The following is a 24,384-nucleotide window of genomic DNA, read 5'->3' on the forward strand; positions in this document are numbered from 1 at the left end:
TGGTTACTAGTCAGATTTGTTTCCACTGCACCACAATGGGAACTCCAGACCTAGGCAACTTTTGAATTAATACTTCCATCCTCACTCATCATACCTATTTCTCTTTGTCCTATTTTCCTCCACATCTCACTCTTACACGGCTTACATCTGGCTGTCCTAACCCTTCTGTCCATGGCTCAGGCTACTTGTGCAGTCACTGACCTCTTACTGACTCTCATCTTAAATTACTAGGGCTGGTTCATATACAGTCAGAGTGATGCTCTAAGTGTGATGCTCACTGCTCCTAAGATAACCTTTAAACCTACGAACTTGCTTCCTGTGGTTGAAGCCTCTGATCTTTATCAGGACACATTCTAAGGGTAATTCTTCAAACTTTTAGAAACCATCAAGAAAAGGAAAGAGCCTCAAAACTATTCACCCATACAGGCTTAAGTTAGTGAAAAGTCAAATATGCCTCAGGCAGAATGCATGTTCGATCCTTTCAAAGGAGAAAGGCAGACCCCAAGGTAACTGAGGAATGTGGGGTGTTGAAAAGTGTGGGAGGAGGACCCAGAAGAAGAAAAGAGTTCGGAAGCTTAGAACACACTTGAGAAATTTCTGTTGTGGCTCAAAGGGTTGAGAACCCGACATAGTCTCCATGAGGATGCAGGTTCGATCCCTAGCCTCGCTCAATGGGTTTAGGATCCATCATTGCTGAGAGCTGCAGTATAGGTCATAGATGTGGCTTTGATAGGGTGTGGCTATGGCTGTGACACAGGCTGGCAGCTGCAGCTCTGATCAACCAGTAGCCCAGGAACTTCCATATGCCACAGGTGCACTGTAAAAAAAGAGAAGGAGAAAAAAAAAAAAAAAACAATTGAAGAACTTTTTTTTTTTTTTTTAAAGGCCTGGGCTGGTCCTATCTGTGGCCACAGAGCCAAGATGGTATAAGCTACCAGAGGGACCAGTCCTCAGAGAGGTTGTCTTGGAAGAGATTAGAGACAGAAACTGAAAGGTCAGTCCACCGCCAGGCTCCTTCAGCCCAAAGCAACATTAACATTGGGGACATCTAAGGCCCCAGTCAGTAGAGAGGCTCCTGGACCCTCAGCGTTGCCCCAAGCTGCTCAACTGGTTTCACAAAACAAGTCACCTCAAATAAAAAAGGACGGGCTCCCCAGCCCAGAACAGCGCTATGTCTATAATCAGGATACGTGTGTTATACTCGACTGGGGGCGGGAGTCTGACCCACAGAGAGTTTCTCACATCTTTACCCTGTGCTCCCCGTCTGGGCTCAGCCGTGTCCTGTGGATGACTGGGGGCCTATCCCACAGTTATTGGGGGGGCGGGGGGGCATGACATGCTACCAAGGTGTGGTTCATGGATCGGTGCCAGTATGTGAACTGTTTGTTGATGGTTTAGGAGATAGCACAGAAATCAAGAGAACGCATTTAGCATTATTTAAAGTCATCTGCTGACACATCCTAGCACACGATCGGCAGGTTTCTATTTTGCAAGTCCTTGTTGTTTTCAGCATTTCATTTTTCTGGTATTCATTCATTTTTACTGTATTTTACACGAGGTTTCACTCTGTGATAATTAGAAATAAAAAATTGTTTTAAAAACCCCAAATAGGAGTTCCCATCATGGTGCAGTGGTTAACGAATCCAACTAGGAACCATGAGGTTGCGGGTTCGGTCCATGAGGTTGCGGATTGTTGTGGGTTAACAATCCGGCGTTGCCGTGAGCTGTGGTGTAGGTCACAGACGCAGCTCGGATCCTGCGTTGCTGTGGCTCTGGTGTAGGTTGGTGGCTACAGCTCCAATTGGACCCCTAGCCTGGGAACCTCCATATGCCACGGGAGTGGCCCAAGAAATGGCAAAAAGACAAAAAACAAAAACAAAAAAACAAAACCCCAAACACTAGTCCTTTACCACCGTTTGTGCCCAACCTACCCTGCTGAGAACCAGTAACCCCCGCCAGAACTGGGAGCAACTGGAGTTTTGCCTGTGACTCAAAAGGGAACCTCTGTTCATCCCACCTCTCTGCTTCCTTGTGCTACAGGTACAAAGCTGAGTTCCCAAAGAACACGGGCAGCTTCCCATGCCTGAGTGCAGGCTGAAGACCCATGGCATTTAATGATTCACTGGCAGAACCCACTGAAGCGGGCTGCCAACGGAAGAAGGAATCTTGCCCCAGAGCCTATGAGACAAGCTCCCTCAGAAACTGCAACATGCAGTCACTGTGGCCTCACTCTCTCTGACTCCTGGCTAAGAAAATATTGACAAGTATTGAGTCATTCTATTCAAGTTCACTTAGTCTAAAGGTGCAGGCCCCAAAATGTACCGAACACACCCAGCTCCCAAGGGTTAAACTGTAGGTGAGAAACACTGCAGGAACCTGACACTGAATAAAGCCAAAGTTTCTGACACGGAAAGGAGGAAGTCGACGGCAGCTTCTTGGTTCTGGGTGATCACCACCCATGCCACGTAGTGAGCCACGCACACTGGATACGTCTACCATCCTTATTCCTGCCTTCTCAACGGACTGCATATCTGTGTTCTAATAACATAATTATAATGCCACCCGCAAGTTGCCAATTTTCTTTCTTTGTGGGAAGTGCTAAGTGGTTCCCACACCTCATTCCATTTAATCTCGTGACATCCTGGTGAGGCAGCTCGATTCTGATCTACAGATGAAACCCCACAGGCTCGTCTGAGGTCACATGAGGAAAGTAGCAAACAAGAGAGATACAAATGCGGGCCCCACATTAACAGCCTCAAATTGAGGAAGGGGGACGGGTACCCACCAGTTCACAAGGTCTTCAGGAAAATCATTCAGGTTCCAAGGGCAGTGGGACCTCTTAGGCCCTTAGAGATTTGAGTTCCTGGGAGAAGGGCAGGACTTTTGACCCACATAAAACTGCAGTGAAGTAAGTTTGTGTCTGATACCCCCAGATCTTCTCCTGCCCCCCTCTTCTTTCCCTAGGTGTCCCCATCTCCCCGATCAAACCCATCTCATAAGAGCTGCTTTCACTCCTTGAAGGTGAATCTAAATGACTGTGTTCTCACTCCCAGAGCTTCTAATTTTTTATTTTTCTTTTAGGGCCACACCTGCAGCATATGGACATTCCCAGGCTAGGGGCTGAACCGGAGCTGGCGCTGCTGGCCTATACCACAGCCACAGCAACACCAAACTGGAGCCACATCAGTAATCTACACCACAGCTTGTGGCAAGGCTGGATCCTTAACCCACTGAGTGAGGCCAGGGATCAAACCCGCATCCTCATGGATACTATGGCAGCTTCTTAATCCACTAAGTCATAACAAGAACTCCTAATATTCAAGGCACCCTCTTTCCCTGTGGAAGGAAGGCAGGCCTTCATCCCACTGGGGAGGCTGCAGACAGCTGGTAAATGGGGCGTCACAAGGGGAGGGAGGTAGGGTGTTCCCCACATCCTCTCTTAAGCTCCCTGAAATATCTGCATGGAAGTGAGAGTCCATGCTTCCTTCCATTCATTGAGCACCTACTATGAACTATGAACTATGTGTAGTAGCTAATTAGATTTGCAAAAATCCTGGTAACAAATGACTATCGTTCCCATTTTACAGCTTAGGAAACAGAAACCCAAGAAGTTAAGCCACTTCTAGTGCAAGGTTGCAGAATCAATCCATGGCTACTGTTCAAGTGTTTTAACCTCAAGCCAACAACAGAACATTACAAATTATCCCACAGGGGAAACAGTGCAGCTTACCACCCAGGAACACAAAGTGAGCCCTTGCCAAAAGGGGAATGGATAAATGACAAGTACCTTAATAGAACCAGCATTCTGGAGTTCCTATAGTGGCTCAGTGGTTAACAAACCTGACTCGTACCCATGAGGACGCGGGTCCAATCCCTGGCTTGCTCAGTGGGTTAAGGATCTGGCGTTGCAGTGAGCTGTGGTGTGTGTCACAGACGCGGCTCGGATCTGGCGTTGCTGTGGCTGTGGTGTAGGCCGGCAGCTGTAGCCCCAATTCGACCCCTAGCCTGGGAACCTCCGTGTGCCGCAGGTTCGGCCCTAAAAAGACAAAAACAAATGAAAAAAATAGAATCAGCATTCCATTATCCATGTAACAAAATTTTACTTACATTTGACCCTGAAATACCTGCTGGTATTTGCTCACCTGTAAATTATGTTGGAAACATCCCTATTTCCCAGGGGCCTTGGACCCTGACTCAGTGACCATCCTAACCAGCAAATTCATTGACTTCATTCCAGTTGGAAACTCTGAACTGAACTGTCTTCACTGAGGAGCCAGAGATAAAATGCAATCGCCTTCCCACCAAAGGGTAACGACTATACCTCCAAGGGATGGATACCAGTGGGAAGATCATTCGATACCTAAAAGCAAAGCTTCATAGTTCAAAAGGTTTGTGCTAACGTAGTTCCGTAATGAGCTATAATGCAGAAGCAATGTACAAATGTACATTCACTGGCCAGCTGATAAAATGTATGGAAAACACCCAGAAATCAAGACTGAAAAACATAATCTACATCCTGAAGAGGCATCCACTGGGTACCCACCAGGCACCAGGTATCCTACCTACATAACCACGAATTCTCACCTCAACCTTTCCTATAGAGCACGATTCTTATCTACAGTTAAGAAGAGATCTGGCAAGATGAAATGACTAGTAAATGGCTTATTCGGGATTAGAATTCACATCTGTCTGGTTCTTGTACTTGAGCTTCTTCTCCTGCACCGACAAGCTGTTACACCTGACTGGATCATCATTCATTTTTCCTGAAATGACTTATTCCCCTACACTCACTGGGGAAGCGCCTCTTCATCTTCTCTATGCAGACGTCCTTAGCGTGAATAGAAACCAGTGTTTGTTGGTGCTGGCAGAAATCACCACTCAACATTTTCATGTTATGTGATATGCAGGTTTGTTAGAAATTCTGGAAGCTGGGAAAGAATAGTGCTCAGGCTTTGTCCACATCAGGGCCCCGAGTTCTCCCAGACAGGTCCCCTGCCCTGTGCCCATGAGACCAGTCTGGCATCTGCAGGCAAACAGCACACCAAGCCACGAATCCCACCCGCAGCTCCCCCCAGGATCTCTGCCTTACCTGGGGCTTGCGGGGGCTACGTCTTCTCCGGGCTCTTGCACAACGCCGCTCAGCTCTGGGGGCGGGAAGGCGTCTTTGTTGATGTTATTCACCCAGCTTTCCTTTGCCCCATTTTCTCTGTCCTTACTCTGCTCGGCTGACACAGGAAACAGCAAAGACAGGAAGGTTATCTTGCTCTCACCTCCACAACCTACAGCCCTCATAGCAGCTCTTATCACTGAAGGCTGGACCCTGTACTTCAGGCCTTCCCTGAGCACCGAGGCCATCCTGGATGCATCCGAGTACCTGGGATCAGCATTATATCGGCGCCAGCAGTCAACACATTCCCACGTTGTTAGCTCCCCGCAAATCGAGTCTCCAGAGAGCACAGGCATTCCTTTACATGTGCAGAGACAAGCAGCAATCCGACTGCCTCGGGTAAATCTGACCTGAATCAGGGTCAGGACTGAATGTGTGTGGCCAATGGACACTCAGGGCAGGGAGCACTCACTGGGACAAAGGCACCACCATGACCACATATTTACTGAACAGCCACGATGCGCCCGACTCAGGGCTGGATTCCGGAATATAAAGGGGGAACTAATGCTTCTATTCTGGAATGTTCCTCTCCACCGCCTCCTCCTTCTCCAGTCTCTGCACATCCAAATTCTATGTTTTCCTCGATAGCCAGCTCAGAAGCCAGGGCCTTCAAACAACCTCTGGGATCCGTCTTTAAGAAATAATCTCTCATGCCTCTGAACCCCCAAGGCCCTTTACCCGTACCGATTGGATAATTAGCATCGACTGAGGGATGACTGAGCGCCAGGTACAGTGCTGGGTCCTTTGCATGCATTGTCCTATGAGGAGGGGACTATTTTCCAAGTTTACAGACTGAGAAATGAAGGTAAAAAGGGTTCTTGAAGCTTGCCTAAGGCCACAGAGCCAGTAAATGCCAGGAATACTCTGATCCGTGTTAAGAGGATGAAGCAGCCTAAAGTCTCCCAGTTTTCAAATACACACACCCACAGGTCTCTTTACATGTAAGTCTAGTTTCTTCAGCTGGGAAAGGGAGTCCCCCGTACTAACCTGTACCCCCTCTAGATTTCCGAAGGTCTGAATGCAAATCAGGCAGGCTTTGAGCAATGCAGAGCACATAATAAGCAGTCGGCCCATATACCTGCCTTACAGGATTGCTACTAAAATTAGAAATAATGGAGAATAAATGCCTATTATATATTAGATGCTGAAGAGGTATTTTCCCCACTGAGTACAGGCTAGAACTAAAAGGGGTTGTTCTTGGGGGTAAAAGTTCACACTGACCAGTGCAGAGTTAATTAGAGAGAAGGCACCTGGTAAATATTTAATGAATTCAACAGAATCCCACAGAAGCCCTCAAAAGGCTGTCTTCTCAGCCCCTTAAATGATGTACTTGATTTTAAAGAAGTACCAGATGTCAAGGTCATTGAATACGGAGGCAAATCTCTTCCCATCACCCTGCTCAGGAGGAAAGGTTCTGAATTTCTAAAGTTAAACCAGAGAAAGAGGAGGTGGTAGATCCCCTAGAAGCCCCAATTGCCAACGCTACTCCAATTCAACATGGTGCCTACTGCTCTGCCTTTGTCCTCCTTCCCCACCTGTGTCCCTAGGTCCTGCCCTCCTCCACCCAAACTGGCAAGAAGAGTCTAACTTAGAGGACTACCCACTGTGCAGGGCGTACCTCTAAATGATTTCCCTCCGCAGATTTCAGTGATGATCCCAACACCCCTTCGCTTCTCCCAAGGAGTCCTTCCCAAACAAATGCTGGCTCTACATGTACCAGCCAAAGCAACTCACCTGCTACCTGGTGCCTCTTCTTTCTCATGGATGCTCTGATGATATCTGCACCGTGGATTTTGTCTCTGTGCCTTTTGGCCTTGGCTTCGTAAAACCACTGGCCACTCATGTTCTTCAGCTGCTGGTCATCCTTAATTTTTTCAGGCAAATGTCTACAAAAGGAAAAAAAGCTTTACTTTGCTAAGAACCCACAGTAAATAAATGAGTTCATTGTGACGCTGCATCAAGAAATTTGTAAACACTCAGCCAAAATGAAGCTCTCCATATTTTAGAAGATCCCACAAACCTTGCAGATGACTAGCCAATGTATGCTCCCCTTTGACCAAAAGGTCAGAGAAGCCAAGGCCAACTTTTAAAAGTTCAAAGATTGAAACCATGATCCTCAGATGACGCCTGAGATTTCTCAAGAGCAAATTCACTTTCTGACCGCAGGCTTGTGTGTCCACCATTCAAATGCAAACACCCCAGGGAAAGAAAGATGACATAGTAAGCTTCCCTAAACCTTGGGTTTCCTTATCTGTAAAAACGGGTTAGTAACAGTCATCTGCCTCATGGGGTTGCTAGGAGGGTTAAATTAGCTAATGCATGTTCACTATCCCCTGCACATGCCTGGCATCCAATAAACACTCAGTGAATAACTGGTGGGGACGTTATCAGGCCATCAGTTCTTGCCATTTCAGTAACATGATGATCAGAGACTTTCCTGGCAGCCTATGGTGGGGAGTGCATGATGTCCCTGGTTCTTAAGCCTGGGGAAGGAAATGAATTCAACAACAAGGCAGTCTGGGATCAGAGAAGACCAAATTTATGTGAGGTGGGGAATGGTAGGCAGGAGGGAATTCCACTTGAGCAGATACTGTTTTTAAGGGCTCCACAGTCACTCAGGCTCACTTAAAACCCAAAGAACAAACCAAGTACCATCCTTCTAAAAAAATATCTCCCTAATTTACACTGGAGGAAAAACACTGTCCTACACAACAAGTCTTTAAACCTTTGCCTCTCTCTATCCATCTCAATAAACAGAGAATTGCAAAATCTGTCTTTTCTTAGTCAGAGACATGTACCTAGAGTAAAGTGGAAAAAGAGCCTTGAGGAGACTTTGAACTCTTGGAAGATAATGTGCTACAAAAATCTAAAAGGGTTTTATGATCTAAGAGGGTTTTATGTCATTCAAGCGAACAGGCATGCTTCCTCAAAGCAGCAAGTCTAAGTGTTTTAGCCAGAGAACTTGTGGGAATAGTGACCACACCAAGGTGGTGGCAGGGCCATGTGTGAGGGTTGCAAATAGGCATATTCAGGACTGGGGAAGACAGGTGGACAGTTGCCTGGGTGCTGGCAAGTACACTTCTCTCCCTCAAGAGCGCCTGGAGCGATTCTTTCCCAGCTGGAGTCCACCTCTGCTGGAAAGTGCTCTCCTCTCCCAGTTACCCAAGGAGAAGTGACTCTGTCCCAAACACGTCCAGTCACAACCCTTGGACACACAGCCCATCACCAACTCCTGACACGGACACGGTGTCACCACTTCACAGTTCTGAATCACCAGAGAGGTCATGATTCTTCTTAAACATTTTTAATCATTTCCCACTGCCTAGATTTTCAGCAGAGCAAACAATCCATCCTGGGCTGCTGGTGGAGCTTTTGCCTTCTGTTCCCAGAAGGATCACATTCAAGTTCAATACAAGCCCTTCCAGGAGTACCCATCATGGCGCAGTGGTTAACAAATCCACCTAGGAACCACGAGGTTGTGGGTTCGGTCCCTGGCCTTGCTCAGTGGGTTAAGGATCCGGTGTTGCCGTGAGCTGTGGTGTAGGTTGCAGACGTGGCTCAGATCCCGCGTTGCTGTGGCTCTGGCGTAGGCCAGCGGCTACAGCTCTGACTAGACCCCTAACCTGAGAACCTCCATATGCTGTGGGAGCAGCCCAAGAAATGGCAAAAAGACAAAAAACAAAAAACAAACAAAAAAAAACCCTTCCAGCTCTCCTTGACTAGTCAGTGAGCCCCGATGGGCAGGGCCTGTACTCAAAATATCTTTGCTTGGTGTCTGGAATACAGCAGGTGTTTACTCAGCGCTTTTGTAATGAAGGAACATCATTTAACGCTCCTGACCACTGGCTTCAGGCTACCTTTTTAGATTCATTTTCCAGCACTCATTCCCCTGCTCCCCCTGCCAGGACAGCAGCCCTCTCGCTGGTCTCCAAACTGCTCTTACGTGACCCCTGTGGAATTAGGCTCTGGCATCTTCCCAGATGAGGTCCAAATCCCAGTTCCCATCCTTCCTAGATGTCACCGTTGGCAGATGACTAAACTTTTCTAAGCTTCCATCGCCTTGTTTGTAAAAATGGGGGAAATAAGACCAACTCTGCAGGACTTCTGGAATGATTAAACACGGTGTCCACCTAAAAGTACTTAACAATGCCTGGATCCTGGTAAGAGACCAGTAAATGTGAATTCTCCCAGGACATCCTTCTGTCACTTCTCTGTCCAGCATGTGGCCCCTCATCCCTCAGATCCATGGGCCACCTTGCCGGGAAGCCCTCCCTGACTCCCAAGGATATGGTGCTCCCAGGTCCTCCTCGACAGCACTTACCACACCGTGTTCCAATCATCTACCTGCACACCTGCCTGGCCCACTAAATCTGTGAACCCTGCAAAGTCCTGGAAGGCGAGGACCACCTCTAAACCACCTTCATGACACTGGCACCTGGCACCAAACTGATACCTAGAAACTGAATAAATTGGTTGATAAATAAAAGCTCAGCAGCCAGCCCTGTGTGAGCTGGCCAAGAGATAAGAGAGTTCCCGCCACTGCTGGGGTTAAGTGAACCACATTCCATCATAACGGTGGTGCCCCCTCTTGATGACACAGACCATCGTGTCTCTTGGCAGATTAGGAAAGAGCATGATGACATGTGGCATCAGGGAGTTCCCTTGTGGTGCAGCAGGTTAAGGATCTGGCATAGTCCCTGGAACAGCCCAGATCGTTGCTGTGGCTCGGGCTCAGTCCCTGTCCCAGGAACTTGCACATGCCGCCAGCACAGTCAAAAAACAAGCAAGCAAGCAAACAGTTGGCATCAGCCATCATCTTTGGAAGGAGACCACAAACCCTCATAGCAAAACAACTCTCAACTTCTCTTCATGAGATTATTTGTTTGCTTATTTCTGTTGTTCAACTGAAAGGCACTTCACAAGAGTCCTTGGGCAATTCTTGTCCTGCTCCCGCCTAAACGACTGTCTACAGGCCTTTGGTCCCACGAAGCTTTCAGTGCACAATGAGCATGTACTGTGTGAGTCAAGCTCCCTGAGGCACATGGGCCCTTACAGTAAGGTCCTTACAGTAAAGCACTGAGGTTGGAGAGCTCCTGCTGTGGCTCAGCGCTAACGAACCCGACCAGGAACCATGAGGATGTGGGTTTGATCCCTGGCCTCACTCAGTGGGTTAAGGATCTGGTGTTGCCATGAGCTATGGTATAGGTCACAGATGTGGCTCAGTTCTGGCGTGGCTATGGTTGTGGAGTGGGCCGGCAGCTGCAGCTCCAATTTGACCCCTAGCCTGGGAACCTCCATATGGCACAGGTTCAGTCCTAAAGAGTAAAAAAATAAAAATAAAGAAATCGCAAGTAATGATTTAAAAAAAAAAAAAAAAAAGAACTGAGGTTGGGTTTTTGGCATATTTCTTTTATTTCTTTTTTAAAAATTTTTTTTTATTACTCAAATGAATTTATCACATCTGTAGTTGTATAATGATCATCACAATCCAATTTCACAGGATTTCCATCCCACAACCCAAGCAGGCATATTTCTTTTAAAGCGGCAGATGAATTGGAAATTCTTCCAAATTCAGTAAGTGCTATTTATATATTTCTTGACATGATAATCACTGCGAGGGTTAATCAATTTCTTTTTTTTTAACTTTATTGAAGTGTAGTTGATTTACAATGTTGCATTAATTTCTGCTGTACAGCAAAGTGACTCAGTTATCCATATATATTACTTTTCACATTCGTTTCCATTGTGATTTATCACAGGATAGTGAATATAGTTCCCTGAGCTATACAGTAGGACCTTGTTTTTGTTTTAAATTTTTGGATTGGAGGGAACTTTATTTTTTTTTTGATTTTCTTTATTCTTTGGCCACACCTATGGCATGCAGAAGGTCCCATGCCAGGGACTGAACCCAAGCCACAGCAGTGGCCATGCTGAATACTTAACTGCTAGGCTACCAGGGATCTCCCTCAATTTCTTTGTCTATTTTAGTCATTGGGAATATTTTATAGATGAATCCTTACGTATGACATCAAAGCCCAAGTTTTGTAAAGATGTAGATTTAAAAAAAAAAAAAAAGCCACCATCTAGGTGGTGTTACTAAAATTTCCTCTGCACCTAAATATATTAATTATGCTTATGAAATAATTCAGAGAAAGACAAATTCTGTCTGATATCACTTATACATAGACTCTAAAAAAATAATACATACTCAAGTTGGTGCAAAACAAAAATAGACTCATTGATATAGGAAACGAACTGGTGGTTACCAAAGCAGGAGAGGGGCAAATAAGAGGTGTGGGATTAAGAGATACAAACTATGTAGAAAATAGATAAGCAACAAGCATATATCGCATAGCACAGGGAATTACAGCCATCGTCTTGTAATAACGTTTAACGGAGTCTCATCTGTAAAAATACTGAGTCACAATGCAGTACTCATACGAAACGCATGTAACATATAAATCGACTATACTTCAATTAGAAATTAAGGGAAAAAAAAGTCTTCTCTACCAGCCCACACTGAGCTCTCATTTTCCTTGAACTCCAATGGTACCAACCAAATTAGCACTTGATTCTCTGGCTGTTGTACCATTTGGTCAAAGTGACAAAAGGGTAACTTCCTTGGCACTCACACTGTATTCCTTATCGTCCTCTCTCTGCGTGCATGCAGTACCTAGAGAGAGCTGAGCATGGAGAAGAGGCTAAAAAACACCCCTGGGCTGCTGGGCAGAAGTGAAGGGAGAAGAAGTGCCCTCAGCCCAGGAAAGACATCATCCCGGCAGCCGGCCAGGCAGAACACGCTGATGACAGCCCACTCCTTCAGCTAATAAAACACAAACCATGGGTTCTGTTCTGGGCCTCATGCTTGGCACTTAACACACATCATCTCATTCAATCCTTACAACTTCACCCTGATGTACAAAGAATTCAGTCAACTGCAAAAGGTGGCCATCTTGCCTCCTTTAACCAGATTATGGCCTGGTTATAGGCCATCCCCGTTCATTCACTAATTCATGAATCCCCTTGCATATACCAGCCATATGCTTGGAATTGTATAAAAAACTCAGTCTACAGCCCTCACTGCCAGCGTCAACTCCCGGGGTGCAGAGAGGGTGCAAGTGCTTTCAAAGGAAAGCCAGACCCATGGTGCCGCCCTGCATCCCAGGTTCAACATTTTCCGCCCTTGTACTCACACAGGGCACCCCAGCTTCCAGCTACTGATCACGATTAAGCAAGGGCCCAACATCATGGGCAGGACCTGGCTGACATTGTCTACTCAGCGGCGGATCATCGGCAGACTGGCCAGAGAGGTTGAGAAGTCCATTCTGGGCAAGATGGTTAGATTATGCAATTTGAAGGTACTCTTAGATGTTTGTTTTGAACATGAGAGCTGGCAGGGACCTTAGATGGTTACAAATGGCTTCCCTGGATGCATGAAATGAGGCTCAGAGGGGTTAAGAGGTTTGCACAAGGTCACACAGGGCTGGGACTGGAAGCCAGCCGGACTCCTAGCCAGTGTTCTTTGCCCCATCCTGCCTGAGCAAGCCAAACAGGATTCCGATTTCTAAGATGGCTATCACACGTTACTCATTCTACAAAGGCATTCAACCTTTGATAGAGAATCTGAACATCAACACGCGTGACCATGAAATAGGCTGCACAAGCTCCTTACAGTGGAAAATGGAAAGAAAAAAAAAAGTGCATCGCCTGGGTTGTAGACCCATCATTGATTCCCCCACCCCCACCCCCACCCCGTCTGTGGCGGCTGCACGGTGTGCGGGAAGCACAGGCTTTGCAGCTGGATGAGCCAAGGCTTCGATCTTACAGGGCGCTTGGCCTCTTTCACCCTATTTCCTCATTGTTGGGCCGGTTCAGCCACACTGTTGTGTGGATGAAAGGGGAGCATGTATGGGAAGCTCTATGTATAATGTAGATCCTGGACAAATGGTTCCTCTCCCCTCTGCTCGGACAGAAAACGCCATCAGAGGTCCTGGAAAGCAGTTCTCCAATGACAACTGCCTTCGTTTAAAAGAAACTAGGTCTGACAGCAGCAGCTGAGAATCCTAAGATGTGGTTGTGGTTGAGACGGTATCAACTGCAAGAACGCCCATCACCCTAGATGTGGTCGTGTGTTTACGGGGTGGGGGACATGGGGCCGGTGGGGTAGCGACACACAGGGGCAAGGATTTCCTGCTGGCAGAGTGACGCACAGCACAGGAAATACCACTTCTAGAGCGTGTCGTTTTCAAACATAAAAGACTAAAATGACATACACGTATGTATGGCGGTGACTCTTAAAAAGAGAGAGACAGAGGCAGGAGGCAGCGGGGAGGGAGAAAAAGAATCCATCCTGATGTGTGCTTCCCTGCTGGTTTGTGAAATGCCCCCAGCTGGTAGGGAGGGAAGCAAGCTGGGTAGAGATGCGTGGTAGTAACTGGGCCTGGCACTTGTGGCCACAGGTAGGGAGACACCATGAGAGATAGTCACAGTGGCTATGGTGACCTGGAACTGCTTTCTTCTGAGTGAACCCCACACACTCAGCACAGTGGATGGTCCCTTGGGTTCAAACCCATGTTGCAGCACTAACAAGTTGAGTGTTTTGGGAACTGAACCCATCCCCTGTTCGACACGCATGTTCTCCTCCACGCAATCGGGATGGGAGGTGATATAGAGGATAAATCATCTCCAAAGTGCCTGGAAGGAGCCTGGATGTGAACACAAGTCAAAGCACTGGATGAATCAGGAATGGCAAATAGACTGCAGGTTACACCCAGCTCTCGTCGAGAGCCACGCCGAAAAGGATTCTGAGGCAGTGTCTGGTCTCCGTGGGGCAGCAGTGCTATAATCCATTAGTAATGTCCTCACAGCGACAAGGGTTACACGCCAAAGTCCACAATCAATTAGCATCTGAAATAGCAGTCTGAACTATAGTGGCAGATCTGCCTTTCTAATGATATTTTGCTTCAGCTAACGTTAGAATTTACCTAGAGTGTGTTTCTAAAGTCACATACTAACTTGGAGGGGGACTGGGGCATCATAAAAATCATGTTAGGAAAACAAGGTTGAGATTTTAAACGCAACTGATGGCTTGCTTGATAAATGGTAAATTCCGGGAGGGCTGGGACCATGTTTCAATTACCCTAAAATTCCTTTCCTTTGTCCAGAAGTTCCCCATGCTTAATAAGCACTCAGTCAAATTCCACTGCATTAAACAGTTAGTTTTAAGAGAAATTTCCTCCTAAGGAATCAGACCACTAACCAGAGAATTCTGTCCTTTTTTAGAGGCACTGCCGGAGTGGTGAGTAAGGGAATTAAAATGTATCCATCACCTATTACGTGCTAAGATTAAGAATCTTACTGAAACCTGACTGTAATTCTTTTAATTTAGCACACAATTATTCCTAGACTCTGAGTTGAGGCTCAGAGAGGTCAAGTAACTTGTTGAATGAACTCTAGTTGATGAGGGGTGAGGACAGGATTCAAACTCACATCAGTTTTGACTCAAGGCCCGTGTGAGGACCTTCACTGTTCTTCTGAAAAAGCAACACCAGTATGCAGCATGGGGGAAAAAGCAAAAGCACTAGACTGAGCACTTTTCCTATCACGGCTTTGGCATTGACTAGCTGTGTGACCCTGGGCAAGTCACTTCCCCTCTCTGGGCTTTCCCTTCCTTATCTATAAATTGATTAATATGGACCCCCCAAACATCTTTTCAGAGCTGCCATACTCTAACTCTGATGGAAGAGCCAAAGACAAACAGCTGATGGCTGGTGAAGGGGCTGAAAAGCAAAAACCCATGGAACAGCATTTTCAGAGACCAGAGGCCGAGTCCTGGTTCCACTAGCCCAGGAGCAGAAAGCCTCAGAACTGTCCCAAGCCCCTTTAGTGTTTAGAGCAAAGGGAGCCAGAGCTCCATGCCTCTTGTGTGGAGCAGGCTATGGGTGTGGCCTCTTTCAGGGTCCACAGGCTACAGGCCTCATGCCCATCTGTGACCCCTGCACCCAGTCACTCAGTCCTGGACCAGCCTGGGGACATATGTGCGTGAGTCACTTGGAGCCTAATTAGGAAGGCCCCCAGAATGGCAGCAGTAAACAGGGCTTGACTCACACCAGGTTTTTCCCCACCCCAAGCCTTCTCCCTACCAGTTTGCAAAAGCAGCAACAAGGGCAGCACCTGCAGCAGCTTCTGGGGCACCCTCAGCAGCAGTGCATGGAAGGAGAATGTGCAAAGCCACTGCCACAAAAGGACTCAGGGCACTTCTGCTGTGGCTGTAGACTGGCTGGTGCCAGTGGCTACACACTCATACCCATGATAAGGCCCAGCTCCAGGCAGAACTCTGAATTTTACATTTTCATCAAAGTCCTGACAGTGCCTAAGAAATGCCTGTGTGCCACTCACACAGAATCACGGAAGCACAGGGAAGACGCAGTAGCCCAGAAACCCAGGGGCCGGAAAATACGAAGGGCAGGGAGGACCCATCTCTCTTCATAACCTGGCGAGACAGAGGAAGCAGAACTGCAGAGCGCACGCAAGGCCTTGTAAGTCAGAGGAGTCACAGGTCACACTTGCCAATGTCCAGAGTCTCCCTGTCCTGAGGCAGGAAGAGGGGCAGGATCTGGTGCAACCCCAGCTCCAGTGCTTTCTTTCCCAGTCTCTCCATCTTCTGAGAGGCTAAAGGAATTCCCATGTCCCATGATGCTTTAAAAATCAACTAATGTTGTCTCTGTGCTGCCCCCTCCCCTTACTCCTAAAATGAGCGTAACAGTCTCGCCTGGCCTGATCTCAAGGGTGCTGGGAGGAATGTAGGAGGATAACATTCACCGACCGTGAATGCGTGAAGGATGGATGCTCCCCAGAGGCTCTGATGACTGATTGGTATAAATCCTACCCCTCCACGGGAACTGCTCAAGGCACCCCGCTGCTGAGAATGGGGAGCAGTGCTTGTGGGATGGGGCGTGACAAGTGAGGAGCCCCATTCTCGTGATCTCCACCACCTACAGCCCCCTCCTGTCACCATCACAGCCCAGTGTCCTACTTCACCCTAAGACAGCCAGCCCCTCTCCATGGCCAGGACCCAGGATGGCCAGTCCACAGGGATGCTCTCAGGGAGAGGAGATGGAGTTAGTGAACAGGTATGGGAAGGCCAGGATTTAATTCTCACTTCTGACACCTATGGATTGCATGCACTTGGTTGAGTCACTTGACCTGTCTCAAGGTCGATTTCCTCACCCATCGCATCCCACCCAGCACCCCAACAGCCCAAGTACTGTGAGCTCAGATGCAAGAAAGTGTGTGTAAGCCTCCTGCAATATACTAAGCATCATCTATGAATTAACAGTAGTACCCATAATCAGATAGTATGGAGTACCTGAAGTGAGTTCCAGCATGTTCTTTTATAAAGTATCTGAGTTCACCTTAGGTCAAAATATGGAAAATAAATGTGTGTACAAATAAGTCCATTATTCACAATCCTTGTAAGAACATGGCGTATGCTCCTTTGGATAACTCCTGGGAGGGAGATTGTGCAGTTCTTACTACCTTACATTCAGGAGGCCTTTCCCTGCCTTCAAAGCCCCAGGTTCAAAGGCAGTAGATGGGAGGGCTTGGACCCCAGCCCACGTCTTTGGCCCTACCTGGTCTCAAGCGCACCCTACCTGGCAGCTGTGACTCAAAGTGGCAGGGATGTTGACATGGAACACTGGGGTTCCTCCCAAAAGAATGCCGTGTCAACGCTGCCACCCCGTCTTGTGAGACACAAATGAAAAATTGGCTCAGAACCAATTTCAACTGCTATTGAAACCAACTAACATTTCTGAAAACATGCAAAAAACATGAGTCACTTCTCAATTTATTGTCTTCTAAAAATTTAGAAATTTAAAAACTGTCTAATTTACTACACGATCTTTTTTTAAAAAGCAGATTCAGTAAAAAAAAAAATAAGGTGGTTATAAATGTATATCTAAAGCGGTAGATGGATATGTGTTTGCAAATGGCATTTCAGTTTTAATCCAGCGTTTAATAAATTAAATGAGTTCAATTAGGTTGTTTTGTTTTGTTTTTTGTCTTTTTAGGGTCGCACCCATGGCACATGGAGGTTCCCAGGCCAGGGGTCTCATTGGAGCTGCAGCTGCCAGCCTTCACCACAGCAACACCCCAAGCTGCGACCTACACCACAGCTCACGGCAACGCCGGATCCTTAACCCACTGAGCGAGGCCAGGGGTCGAACTCATGGTTCCTAGTTGGATGTATTTCCACTGCACCATATGGGAGCTCCTCAGTTAGGTTTTCAATCAAGACTATTTCTGGCAGGAGTCCTATGGGATAAATTAAGGGATACCACGGAGGAGAAAGTTCTATCTAGGAAGCAAACCTAAAATTGGAACCCATAAGACAGGCTCCAAGTCAGAACTACCACTTATGGTTGAGGGTGAATAAAAGTGTCCCATCTTCTTACAGACCGTCCCTCCTTCCCTCGTGCCCAAGGACCTCTGGGGCCTCTTACCTGACTCTCTCTTCTTCAGTCCTCTTCAGGGCAGCATCCCGCTGCAGAACCTTCATGATGGCTTCTTGCTCCTCCTCCGTCAGGAAGCTTAAGTCGATCATTTTGAAAAGCGAACACAGAAACGACAGGAACCAATCTGGCTTAAAATTCTCAAAGCTGAACAACAGTGACTATGGCCCAGAGGATCCAAAAAAAAAAAAGCAAAAACTGAAATGAAATGATAGCTCGTGCAGGTCTGCAGCAGAAGTCTTCTTTAGCTAGGCCAAGGTTTGAGGTGGCTGAGAGCAAAATCCTAAGCGCCCTTCGCCTGGAGAAAGTGCTGGTCTGCGGGATGATGTCAAGAAGAGTCTCTCGGGATGCTGCATTACTTGCCAGATAGGTCTCTCATGCCTACAGCGGCATTCCTACACGCACCTCCTCTCTGGACCAGTCAGAGACGCAGCTTGGTTTCCTTCCGTCCGTCAGAAACTCGATGAGAGGCAACAGCATCCGAGTATCACCTACCTGGGGGAATCATAAGACAATAAATACCTGAGAGCAAGAGGCGGTTCCTACAAGCACTGCTCATCATTGTAAGATTTAAAACCTGTCTGGGGGGCATGGGGGGACATGACCATGGGAGATGGTCTCTGAGATCAGGGAAACCAGTTCCGCCAGCTTCCTGAGTGAAGAGAAAGTGGGTCCTGAAACTCCATCCCAGACGGCTAAGACGGAAAGCGCACAAAAACACCTGTCAAGGTTTAACGATCCACAAAGGGAAGGGATGGCAGCAAGAAGGAGGTGGTTCTCTCCGCAGACTCATGGAACACGGGGCTCGAAGGTCAAGCTAAAGGTCAGTAAGACCAGGGAGCTCTTACTCCACTGTCAAGTGACTACAGGTGGTAACTTAGAGATAAAAATCCACAAACGCTCTTGTCTTCAGGAGTAGGGACGTCTCCCTAGGGTTCATCCGTGCCCTGTACTGACAGCAGAATTAGGACTAGGTAGTCGTCACTCTCCGCTCAGTCCCACTTCGAACTTTTGCTGGACCTGGAGCAACTCCAGGCTTGTCTCCCTTCATTTCCGAGAAGAAAGAACATTTATTTACTTGTGTGTGTATATAATCTGGGGGAAAGGAAGAGGCAGAATTTCCAGACACCTCGCCATTCAATGTGAGCATTTCTGTGTAGAACTACAGGCAAGAATCCTATTTTCTCTGAGGCATTTTATTTTATTATCTTTTTGTCTTTTCTAGGGCTGCACCTGCGGCACATGGAGGTTCCCAGGCTAGGAGTCTAACCGGAGCTATAGACACCGGCCTACGCCACAGCCACGGAAACGAGGGATCTGAGCTTCGTGTGCAACCTACACCACAGCTCAGGGCAATGCCAGATCCTTAATCCACTGAGCGAGGCCAGGGATCAAACCCACAACCTCATGGTTCCTAGTCAGATTCGTTAACCACTGAGCCACAACAGGAACTTCTCTCTGAGGCATTTTAAACCCACAGGCAATGAGAAGAAGGTGAGACCGACAGAATGCCACAGCCAGGCCGACGTCAGAGGTTACCTCCTCCAGGATCGGGGCCCTTTAACAAGCACAGTACTGCATGTACATCGGACACTCAAAAACATGGGTTCTGTAAATTTTAAAGCAGCCCTACTTAATAAAAATACAGTGTGCACAGTATGTACTGTACTAGCAGTTTTTATGAAAAAGAATCCTTTGCTCTTTGTCAAAACAGAATTGCTGGGAAGTAGTCCCAACGCCACCTGCTACCCACAAACCATCAGGCAAGTTACCTGCCACTCTGAGGCTCAGGGTTCTCGTTTGTACTCACCTGACACTAGGACATCCCGCACAGGTTGTAAGAATTAAATGAACTGATGAATGAAAACCAGCACTTATCTCGCCGCCTGTACCAAGCATAGCTACTAAAAATATATTCTAGCTTCCTTTCTGAGCTCACACTTGTGTTCCATCTAGCTGAGTAAGAGTGTTCTGGTCATACATTTCCCTTTCATCTCTTCTGATCCCTTCCATGAAGTTTGCTCTTCATAGACAGGAACTCTGGTGACCTTCATTTTATCTTCTTGTAGCTCTTTGCATATTGCCCACAGTGACTACTTAATATTAAGACAGCTTCACACACTCATTTTAAAAATGTGCATGCACTTGCGTCTGTTACCGCCTGTTTGCCTCAAAACGACTCATTGTTGGAGATGAAAGTTACCGCCTCCAGGAAGCCTTCCCTCCCCTCCACAGCCAGAGTGAGATGCTGTAGTAGACTGGATTATTCCTAACTCCTCCCTCCCTCCCTGGGATCGAACTACACAGTCAGGCTGCCTCTAGAGGCAGCAAGGCATTTCACCCCTACCTTCCAGATGGTGGGTGTGGCCGGTGACTTAACTTTGGCCAATGGAATGTTACCAGTGTGATGCAAGCACAGGCTATGGATGGGCTTGTGTGGCTTGGCTTAGCGTCTTATACTCCAACCACAGGCCACAAGCAGAGCTGGCCCCAGGTAGCCACTGCCTCTCCAGTCTGCGTCCCAGAAAAAGATACAAGGACAGACCAGAACCTGACCCACCTGGAGCAGGGCCACCTTGGCTGACCTGTTAAGTCTCGAAGCAAGAAATCAGTATTTGCTGTTGGAAGCCATGAGGCCTGAGTTTGTCATACAACAAACACTTTAGAGCAGGACCTTGACTTGCACACTTTCTCCTCCAGGTACACATCTCCACTGCTCGAATTATCTGTCTGCTTTCCGTCTCTCCCATCGGAGTCCCTCGATGTGAATAAATAAGTGAACAAGTAAATGACCAAGTGAATCTAATCCCAAGAGACAACTTCACCAGGGACAGCCATCCCGATTCTTTCATGCAGAGCAGCTTGCTTTCAAGCACAGTAACGTCCTCAGATCTCAAAGGCTGGCCAGGACGTGGATGCGGGCCACATTCTGGGAACCAAAATGCCTGAGGAGACACTGCCCTGCCATAAGGTTCAATGGGAGATTGTTTTTTAAGTTCAATGAGTTGGGGACCGGAAGAGAACAAAAGAGAAAAGACAACTTAAATTGTCCAGCAGTGGAAGTCGGCAGGGGCTAGAGGAGAAGGCTGGTTTCCACACCTTTCAGGTAGAACTACAAGCTAACCCGCGTGTCTGTGGAAAAGCTTCTAAGGATGAAGGTTTTCCTAAACACAGGCTATTTAGTGAGGCAAAGGGCAATTTCTTCATTCTACAAAGGAGGGAAGGGCCAGAACCCTTGACTCCTAATTGGGTAGCCTGGAGTCAGTATCCAGTCAGACTGCAGGAGAGCCCTCAGATAACCAAGACGTCAATGCCATGGGCTCCCCCGACTCTCAATATTTTGGATGCTATCTATCACGGGAGCTAACCAAACACCCCAACACTTCATTCATTCATTCAACAAACATTTACCGAGAGCCTTCTCTGCACCCGGGACCGTTCTAAGCCCTGGAGACACGACAATGAAGAAGCCATTAAAAACCTCCTGTCCCTGTGGAGCAGATATGCCACTGGGAGGAGATAACGATCAAACTAAATCATAAAAACATAAAAGTAAAGGCAGATGATGAGGTAAATTTGGGGAGGGTGATAAGTGCTCTGGAGGAAAACAAAGTGGGGCAGGGAACGGTAAGGTGTTGCTCACTGTTGCAGAGTTGGCGATGCGAAGAGAACGGTTAGGGGAGGTCTCATTAAGAAGATGACATGTGAGCCACAACATGCCAGAGCTGAGGAAACGAGCCATGCACGTACCAGATGGTCCAAGGTGGACCTTTATGTCGAGTGTTCCAGAAACATCAAGGCCACCAGTGCTGGACTGCCAGAGGGTGCCAGGAGGAGGACAGGACGGAGTGAGTCAGAAAAGATGGTCCGAGGTGGACCTTTATGTCGAGTGTTCCAGAACATCAAGGTCACCAGTGCCAGGAGGAGGACAGGACGGAGTGAGTCAGAAAAGATGGTCCGAGGTGGACCTTTATGTCGAGTGTTCCAGAACATCAAGGTCACCAGTGCCAGGAGGAGGACAGGACGGAGTGAGTCAGAAAAGATGGTCCGAGGTGGACCTTTATGTCGAGTGTTCCAGAACATCAAGGCCACCAGTGCCAGGAGGAGGACAGGACGGAGTGAGTCAGAAAAGAAACAAGTCAGACTGCGCTGGGCTTTGTACGGAGCAGCAAGGAATAAATATTTACCAGGCACCTCCTACATGCCTGGCACCTGACATGCACCATCTCATTGGAGCCTCCCAAAGACCTGGCAGAGGCATTTTATGACCTGTGTTTTTCAAATGAGAACCACGAGGCTCAGGGAGGCGCTTGCCATTGAGCTTGTGTGTGTTGGGGCTGGATTTGAATAAGTTACCCGATGTTGACATCTCATTTAATTCTCCCCTCCACACCGAGTCCTCAAACCGCAGAAGCAGAACAAGGCCCTCCTGGCTGGCTGTGGACCCTCATTCTTGCCTTACGCGTAAAAGAAACACGGGCCCACCAGGGGCGGTCAGCATGGGGCAACCTCAGTGCCGACATTCTGGAGGAATGAAGCTCATCGGCAGGGATTCTCCGATGTGCTCACAGCCAGAGCAGCTCCCAGGATGAGCCAACAGTTCTCCCAGGTCCAGCCCACCCTCCCATCCTCCGCCTGCTGCTGAATGACGCTTCCAAAACTCGGATGTAGCAAAGCCACATTCCTAGGCTTAAAACCCCTCACCAACTTCCCACTGTCCATTGACTAATGCCCAGAGTCCTTCCCGCAGCCCATAGGCTCTTGGTGAACCAGCATCTGCTTTCTGCTCCAAGTTCTTTTCCAGCCACATTGAGCTTTTTCTGTTCCTTTTGCCTTCAGGACTTTGCACATGCTAGTCCCTCCTCCTAGAACAAATACCCTTTCCTGAGCTAATACCTTTTGGGTCTCAAGTCAGATGTCACTTATTGCACGGTAGCCTTCCCCATCCTCTCAAGGCCAACTTAGGTGCCCTCCAGCCTGCTCCACTAGCATCTAATTTCCTCACTCGGGAGACTCACCAGAGATCTCAAATCCCATCTACTGGAGTTCCTTGTGTCTCAGTGTAAAGGAACCGGACTAGCATCCATGAGGTTGCGGGTTCAAACCCTGGCCTCGCTCAGTGGGCTAAGGATCCAGTGTCGCCGAGAGCTGTGGTGCAGGTCGCAGATACAGCTCGGATCTGGCGTTGCTGAGGCTGTGGCGAAAGCCGGCAGCTGCAGCTCTGACTCGACCCCTAGCCTGGTTTCTTCCACATGCCGGGGGTGCAGCCCTAAAAAGACAGTCGATCACTAACACGAACGTCTTCAAGCCTCAGTTTCCTCACCTGTATGATGGGTCTATTCACTCCTCCTTCCCTTGCTTGTGGAGATTATTGAAGCTCTGGTGAGATGGAAGACAGTGCTGAGGGCAAACAAGGAGTGGGCAGCACTAAGAGCAGCCGCTAAAAGGGAAATCTGAGGGCTCCAAAGGCAGGCTGCACTTAATGCAGATTTTCCCAGGTGTCATTTTGAAATGCAAAGCGATGTCAAATCACTGTTGTTAACAGGAACTGACATGGTGTTTGTAGGTCAATAATACTTCAAAAACAAACTCGTAGAAGACACGATCGGATGTGTGGTTACCAGAGGCGGTGGTGGGGAGGAACTGTATGAAGGTACAAGCCTCCAGTGTACAACCCGGTAACGGTAACTAACACTCCCCATCTTATATTGGAAAGCTGCTAACCGTAAATTGTAAGAGTTCTCATCACAAGGAAAAAGGGTTTCGTCCTCTTTCGTTTTACATCTCTATGAGATGATGGGTGTTCACGGAACTTGTGGTGATCATTTCATGACTCATGTAAGTCAAATTATTGTGCCATACATATTAAACTTTTTCAGCACTATAGGTCAATTTTACCTTAATAAAACTGGGGAAAAAAAGAAAAAAAAATGTGCCCATGTATCAGCCCCACCACTCAACATCCATAAAAGCTCTTCTCATCTATCATCCAAAAGCTAAACTGGAAAAACAAACAGAGGCCCCCACAGTGGGTGCTTGGGTTTGATGGCAGCGAAGAGAAAAGCGTCTAATCCCGATCATCACCTTCTCTAATCCCAATCATTCTGCTGACCAAACTCAAGTTAAAACCTGATAAACAGCAGCACTGGTTCCCCCAACTCGCTCTGCTCCAAGGAGGGGTCCAGATGGCACGTGTTCCTTTCCCAGACAGCGGCTGCTGTCCCAAAGCCTGCGGACCACAAGGAAGGGGAGGAAAACTCGAGGAGGCAGTGACTCTCACATGACGAGGTTTTCAGAAGAGAAGCAAATTGTTCTGACGGTCCCATGACATCAAGAATGAAGGCACGAGAGAAAAATCGGGGAGGCAGAAGGAGAGTCGGGGAGAACAAAAGCAGTCCTGATCGCTGAGGAGGCTTGCCCCCGGCGGTGACAAACTGTCGCGCAGAAAACCAACCACTTTGGAAACTTCCTAGATCACAGAGGCATCAAAGGGCAAATGCAATAACCCGCAGATGGTTCAGGAGAAGCCTAGGAAGGAATAAAGGGAGTGGGGCCATCAGAAAGCCTGTGCCCACTTCCCTCCCGGGGGAAAGATCTCCCAGCCTGGGAAGCTGCGGTCAGCAGACCACCAGGCCCAAGGCTGCTAACGCCCCTGCCTGGGCTGCTCCCTTCTGGGGCTTCCTTCCCTCTGTGGTTGACTTGGCC

The 24,384-nt window shown here is 47.8% G+C and overlaps 1 protein-coding gene across 5 annotated transcripts in view; it reads right to left on the reverse strand.

The window, feature by feature from the left end:
* The window catches only part of SYTL2 (synaptotagmin like 2), a 115,578-nt gene that overhangs the window by 53,671 nt on the left and 37,523 nt on the right, over nt 1-24,384 (reverse strand). For all 5 annotated transcript variants that reach the window (XM_047754109.1, XM_047754113.1, XM_047754115.1 and 2 more), the window contains exons 3-5: nt 17,671-18,174; nt 6,902-7,053; nt 5,090-5,225 (exon numbers count right to left, since the gene is read on the reverse strand). In XM_047754109.1, the coding sequence (XP_047610065.1) occupies nt 5,090-5,225; nt 6,902-7,053; nt 17,671-17,771 (389 nt within the window). In that variant the 5' untranslated portion in view covers nt 17,772-18,174. The remainder of the gene's footprint in view (nt 1-5,089; nt 5,226-6,901; nt 7,054-17,670; nt 18,175-24,384) is intronic.

Source organism: Phacochoerus africanus, chromosome 11 (assembly GCF_016906955.1).
Source record: "Phacochoerus africanus isolate WHEZ1 chromosome 11, ROS_Pafr_v1, whole genome shotgun sequence".
Taxonomy (NCBI): Eukaryota; Metazoa; Chordata; class Mammalia; order Artiodactyla; family Suidae; genus Phacochoerus; species Phacochoerus africanus.